Genomic DNA, 7,500 nt, shown 5'->3' on the forward strand with positions numbered 1-7,500 from the left:
TAAGGGGAGAGTTCCTTCGCCACTATGTCATCACTTAATGAGAGCTGACTTCGGTGAACTTTCGGAAAGCTGCTGTAGGTCAGGTTGTGAAATGGCTCAGAGCCGCTGAAATAGATCTTATTGATCAACATTTTTAAGCCATAACGTCAGTTACTTGCGATGTGTTTTGAGTGCACTAAATTTTGAATAAGAACTCTTTTTCTTGGTGGGGAAAGGGATCGAGGTGTGGCGTTTTCCGTTAGTGTTGATCAGTCTTCTCAATATAGATAAAATATAGCAATGTCAATGGCTGTCGTAATAAGTTTACGTTTTATTTGTTTTCCAAGGACAATTACTGACTACTACCAATACTACTCCCAATAGTAGTATTGTAAAAGGACAATTAATATTGAAATCGTTTAATTAGCTGTACAGCATATTAGAAATCAAATTTTTGGTGTATTTCAACCCCCTCTTAATTCGCAAATGTAATTAATATTTGACATTCGTTATCTTGACCACGTTCCCTTAAAATAGAAAGCTTGTGTTGACCAAATTTTATTCAGGCGCCAAAGCAAGCAATCTTGTTAAAAACTAAAACTAAAAAAACTAAAAAAAAAATATAAATTAAAAAAAAAAAATAATAATAATAATAATAATACTCTGCCTCAGAGGCTCCAGATCAAATAGGAGGAGAACCAATAATGTTAAAGACATTGATGTGGAAATTGAACGCCTATATTCACGTTGTCTTGACCAACCTTTGCAGTATATTTCCAGATCTAATGTTAAATAACTTTTCTACGTTTTATTTTTTAGAAGTTTTAAAAAAGTTTTAAAACAGAGAAATATCTATATTGCTTGTAAATTTATAGTTCTCACCTTTTGGAGATATTTTAATTTCTGTAAACATTTTTATCACAGAAATAAAGTGATTATTGCATTAATAATAATAATAATAATAATAATAATAATAAATAAATAATGATGATGATGATGATGATGATGATGATAATAATAATAATAAAGGCAAAGTCTCTGCTTACGAGCCAGAAGGCCCATCAAGCCGGCGCTTATCTCCGGTTTCCGTAGCATGAAGCGACTAGAAGTATTTCTAGTGCCCTCTGGATGGGATGCTAGTCCATCGCAGGGTTACCCCAGCATTTCGCCGGTACCCATTTATACACCTGGGTGGAGAGAGACACCGTGAGAGTAAAGTGTCTTGCCCAAGAACACAACACAATGTCCCCAGCCAGGACCAGAACCCGGACCACTCGATCCGGAGTAGAGCACTCTAACCATGAGGCCACCACGCCTCCCTATAATAATAATAATAATAATAATAATAATAATAATAATAATAATAATAATAATAATAATAATAATAATAATAATAATAATAATAATAATAATAAAATAAACTAAACCGTAACACCTTCTTTTAAATGCTTGCAGAAACTTCGGCGAAGTATTTTTCTCAGCAAAAATACGATTTCAAAAGTTCATATACACCTACACCTACTCGGCGAAAGGCATATAATAGATTCGGAAAATTGTTAAGGCAAATGCTTCATCTAATTAATTAATGATAAACATTTGCCTGCAATTTCCAATATGTGCAAACATGATCAATAAAATAAGATTTTGATCACCTTTACTACCACAAGCAAACACTGTTCAACTTTAACATTTCGCTCACATTTCCAACCCTGCTTTAACTTGCTCAAAATAATGAGTTTACACGTCTTTACGACAGGAGCAAAAGCTGTGTGAAACAGCAAATTTGCGTCATGTGTAAAGACAGTTCAAAGAAACACATTTTCATCCGCATTTGATCAGTATGTAAATAACCCCCAAATTTGCACGCACACGTTACCACACAGGAGCAAATCTTAAACAAATGTGGCATTTACCACCGTTGCTATGGGTGGCAAACCTAGTGCAATATCAATCCTTGCTCTTCAGCAAATTTGAGCAAATTTCTGCAAATGTGGTATTTGCTGCACTTTTGCTGTACTTTGGTTACCCTCGTAAATCCATTTTTTCGTCCAGTGGCTTGAATGTTCTGTATCGTTAGTTGAGCGAGTACATCCAAGTTAAGTATGTCTGTACTTACCTCGGAATGTACTATGGCTGGGTAGATGAGTGTAATGTTAATGTACCACTTACATGTATGTTACTGATGTCAAGACTCAGAATTGAAGCCAATCGTTAAGAACAAGCTTGGACTGGCTGGTATATTTATTATCAAACTTTTCCTTCGACTTGCGGTTGACTGGATGGCACCAGTCGTAAAGAGCTGTCTCCATATCGTGGAGATCGTGAGTTAACTCTCGTTAACATTTGGGCTTGAATTTTGCTAGGCTTTGCCGCCTAAATTAATCTCGATGCTGCTTTGATAACGTTTATAACTGCGATGAACTGAAATCTTAACAAATCATAAGGCAAATCCTTCATCTAATTTATGTACTTTGCCATTTTCTTCCTGAGATTTTTTTCACTTTTAATGCCTAGCCAAGGGAGTAAAATCTTTGGGTCTTTTCCTTTGATGGCCTAAGAATTCTGCTTTACATTAATTAATCTCTTTGCAGACAATTTTTGCACTGAAAAGAATTGAACTGTATTAATCAGACGCATGATAAACCGTAAAAAAAAACTATTTCAATAAGAAATTAGAGGAATATGTTTGCTGTGGGTGAAGAGATGAATGTTCTCCCGACTAATGAATGAAATTCTGAGTAAAGACTCAATAAAGTGGACTTCACAAATGCTAGTCTTATTTCACAGCACCTCTCATACTAGGCCAAAGCTTGATAGCTAGTCTAAGTAGCCGCAAAACAGGGTCTCTCTTAGCAAGCCATCATTATTTAACAAATTAATATTGTTAAGGCGCGTTTGATCGACCCTATTTCGGAATAAGTATACTTGGAGTGATAGTCTAAAACGGTATGTTTATTGTTTTGGAGCAACAGGGATAATAAAGATATGTTTAAAATAGCCTTTTACCAGGTGATAATAATTTCTAACTTCTGTTCCGTGTATTGCTATTCCGGAATAAGGTCAATCGAACGCACCCTTAGCTTGTTTTTTTCCTTGGATAACTTTTTCATGCATAAATTGTTGTTATTATTTGTTGTGGTTATCGTGAATACAAATCAAATCGATATGACTTGTTATTTAAGTCGATAATTACTGTAATATTAAAACACGTAAGGGACGGGTGTCAACATTTTCATTAAACCATAAAACTCTAAATATGGTGACCTGATTAAACAAAAAATAGAATAGTGATGACAATCTTTCCGTTTTCTTCTAAGTGGTTGTTTCGTAGAATACCTCGACTTCAGTGGGAGTAAACGTGTAGCTTCCTGCATAAAATCTACAGGAAGAACCAGATGAAGAATACCCTGGGGGACGGGGGTAAGAAATGCCACAATGTGTGTGCGAATGTCGGCTGCTGGCAGCGTTGTTTGATATGTGGATGTCGTGTCCGCCACCAAAGGTTGGTCCGTAACCGGAACATCTGTATATAGCGTATCCCTGTTCTCTTGACTTGACCTGCAACTTCACAGGAGCGTAGCCATTGATGTTATACAGTGAGTAGATAAACGATTTACTGGATGAAGCCCAATCGCAAGAACCTAAAAGGAAAGATTACCAATCTTGTTTTTTAAAAAATATCCTCATTGTTTATGATTATGATTATGATCATGATTGTGTTATAATATTTATTACCTCCATTTAGAAATCACTGCTGATCCTTTAAATCATATTGGCTCTCAGCAGTGCAATTTATTCGCACATCGCGCTATTTTTTGCTCTAAATCGAACCATTTCCCCAGCCAATGAGAAAGGAACACTAAAACAATGAAAATGAAAGACAAAGAAAAAACCATTGTATGGCAAATTTTGCAACTTTTGTTCCCAACTGACAATAAAATGTTGGTACTAACTGTAATCCTAATTTTAGCTATAAATAATGATAGTATGATTTCTAAAAGGGTGTAATAAAGTGTGCTGTGTTCGATTTTAAAATCACACGCATGATTTCAGACCAAAATTGCACTCCACTCAGTTCAATTACCATTTTAAATTATTTAGTCTGAAATGCTAGCAATCCACCCCACTTACCCCGGCTAGCTAAAAACAGCTCGGCGATGAACGTGTGATAGCTTTGACAGCTAACAAGCTCAAAGGGGGATTCCCATATTTGTTGACCAAGTGAAGAAGATACTCCTCCAAACTTTGTTCCTTTTTGCCAAGAGCTTGAGCTTGAACTCGCGACCAAATTTCATCGATTTCTTCGCTCAGGTAAACATTAGATCTCAAGCAGAGGTACGCGCGTGTGTGCATGTGGTTGGGAATTTCACGCATGCTCAAATGGCGATCTTGGCAAATTCCAATTCTGTGACGTACGTTGTGCGATGGAAAAAATGCGAAACTTTCATGTAAAATATTTGTAGTTTTCTTCGGTGAGATTTCTTCAAATTTTGCAGACCTGTAATTACTGTTTACGCCTTCCGTCTGCCTATCAAGATATTTTGTAAGACATTTTTTAAAGTGGAGCTTAAAATCACAAATTCGTTAAAAGCGACGAAACTACCTTTGTAACCCCTATTTTTTTGGTCTTCAGAAGATCCTATGGACAAATGCCATGTAGTGGCAAAGTTAAGGAAACTTTAACCGAAGGAAATGGAAGAAAATCAAAATAAAAGCAAAATAAACACTGTAAACAACCTGTCTTTAGAGAGTTATAATTCCAGGTAAAATCCCGTTAATTTAACAATGATGGTTGAAAAGAGTAGTTCTGTCTGTTACAAGTCTATTTCGATAGACTTGAGAGAGATGCGATTAAGAGCAAAGCGAAAATTCCCGTGGATAGTGGATACTAGCGCGCGTCAAATGATCAGCAAATAACCATATGGAGCCACCTTAAGCTCCAACTTTCCCGTTCTCTTTCAGCATATAGACTATTTCGAATATACAGTTGCCATTTTGATTTCTATTAATATAAAATATATTATGGGATACTCAGGAGGCAAAATACATATTCATTTGCTCCCCTGAGTATCCCATAATATCCTTTTAAACAATAGAAATGAAAATGGCTGCCGTATCGTCGAAATAGTCTATTTGCGTTCCAGTATGGTGGTTTTTGTATCATATCAGAAGCTGCAAAGGGCATATTGTTTAAGATATCAGATACACACAATTCTGTTCTTTTTTTTTTCTTTTTTTTTTTTAATGTAACTTTGAGAATTGTTGTTAGTGCAAGGAGTGAAATCTTTCTAACTTTCCTGTAGTAAAGGTTTTGCCTAAATGTTCTGTGTCGTTAAGGTGGGTAGGTGAGTGTTCTGTGAATGTGTCGGGATATAGCGGACAAATAAAGCGATCTAAAGTTATTAACCTGGTAATAAATCAGTACTGTTAGGGGGAGAGTTCCTTCGGAAACGGAAAGCCGCTGTAGGCCAGGTCGTGAGAAGGCCCAGAGCCACTGAAATGGATCTTATTGATCAGCATTTTTAAGCCATAACCACAGTTACTTGCGGTGTGTTTTGAGTTCACTAAATTTTGGCGAAGAACTTTTTTTCTTAGTGGGGGAAGGGATCGAGGTGTGGTGTTTTCCGGTAGTGTTGATCAGTCTTCTCAATATAGATAAAATATAACAATATCAATAGCTGTCGTAATAAGTTTACGTTTTATTTGTTTTCCAAGGATATTTACTGACTACTACTAATACTACTCCCAATACTAGTATTGTAAAAGGGCAATTAATCTTGAAATCGTTTAATTAGCTGTACAGCATATTAGAAATAAAATTCAGTTTTGTTTTGGACGTTGATTCGGTCTTCTGTCGTGTTTCAACTCCCTCTTAATTCGCAAAAATAATTAATATTTGACATTCGCAAACTTGACCACGTTCCCTTAAAATAGAAAGCGTTTGTTGACCAAATTGAGTTGAAATTTTATTCAGGCGCCAAAGCAAACAATCTGGTGAAAACAAAACTAGACCGTAAAAAAAAAAAAAATAAATATAATAATAATAATAATAATAATAATAATAATAATAATAATAATAATAATAATAACAATAATAATAATAATACAATAAACTAAACCGTAACTAACACCCTCTTTTAAATGCTTGCAGAAACTTCGGCGAAGTATTTTTCTCAGCAAAAATACAATTTCAAAAGTTGATATACACCTACACCTACTCGGCGAAAGGCATAGATTTGAAAATTTTTTAAGGCAAATGTCTTGATCTAATTAATGTACTTTGCCATTTTCTTCCTGAGATTTTTTTCACTTTTAATGCCTAGCCAAGGAAGTAAAATCTTTGAGTCTTTTCCTTTGATGGCCTGAAAAATCTGCTTTACATTAATCTTTTTACAGACAATCTTTGAACTGAAAAGAATTGAACTGTATTAATCGGACGCATGATAAACCGTTAAAAAACTATTTGAATAAGAAATTAGAGGAATATGTTTGCTGTGGGTGAAGAGATGAATCTCCTCCCGACCAATGAATGAAATTCTGAGTAAAGACTCAATAAAGTGGACTTCACAAATGCTAGTCTTATTTTACAGCACCTCTCATACTAGGCCAAAGTTTGATAGCCAGTCTAAGTAACCGCAAAACAGGATCTCTCTTAGCAAGCCATCACTATGTACCAAATATGTTAGGGCGCGTTTGATCGACCCTATTTCGGAATAAGTATACTTGGAGTGATAGTTTAAAACGGTATGTTAAGCGTTTTGAAGCAACAAGGATAATAAGGATATGTTTAAAATAGCCTTTTACCAGGTGACTGTGACTATTTAAATACGAAATACGTAAAATCGAATATTTTCTAACTTCTGTTCCGTGTATTCCTATTCCGGAATAAGGTCATCAATCGAACGCACCCTTAGCTTATTTTTTCTTTTTTTTTTTTTTTCCCCTTGCATACCTTTTGCATGCATACATTGCTGTTACTATTTGTTGTGGTTATCGTGAATACAAATCAAATCGATATGACTTGTTATTTAAGTCGGTAATTACTGTAATATTAAAACACATACGGGACGGGTGTCAACATTTGCATTAAACCATAACACTCTAAATATGGTGATCTGATTAAACAAAAAATAGAAGAGCGATGACAATCTTTCCGTCTCGTTCTAAGTGGTTGTTTCGTAGAATACCTCGACATCAGTGGGAGTAAACTTGTGGCTTCCTCCTCCTGCATAAAATCTACAGGAATAACCAGATGAAGAATACCCTGGGGGAAGGGGGTAAGAGTAGCCACAATTTGTGTACGAATATCGGTTGCTGGCAGCGTTGTTTGATATGCTGATGTCGAATCCGCCACCAAAGAGTGGTCCGTAACTGGAACATCTGTATATAGCGTGACTCTGCCCTCCTGACTTGACTTGCAGCTTAACAGGAGCGTAGCCATTGATGTTATACAGTGAGTAGATAAACGATTTACTGGATGAAGCATAAGCACAAGAACCTTAAAGGAAAGATTACCAAACT

General features: G+C 35.7%; 1 protein-coding gene across 1 annotated transcript in view; it reads right to left on the reverse strand.

The window, feature by feature from the left end:
• Window positions 1–4,812: 4,812 nt before the first annotated feature.
• Window positions 4,813–7,500, reverse strand: part of LOC137970749 (hemicentin-2-like) — a 34,218-nt gene continuing 31,530 nt past the window's right edge. The window contains exon 5 of the mRNA XM_068817306.1: window positions 4,813–7,477. Within this exon, the coding sequence (XP_068673407.1) occupies window positions 7,143–7,477 (335 nt within the window). The 3' untranslated portion in view covers window positions 4,813–7,142. The remainder of the gene's footprint in view (window positions 7,478–7,500) is intronic.

Source organism: Montipora foliosa, chromosome 9 (assembly GCF_036669935.1).
Source record: "Montipora foliosa isolate CH-2021 chromosome 9, ASM3666993v2, whole genome shotgun sequence".
Lineage (NCBI taxonomy): Eukaryota > Metazoa > Cnidaria > Anthozoa > Scleractinia > Acroporidae > Montipora > Montipora foliosa.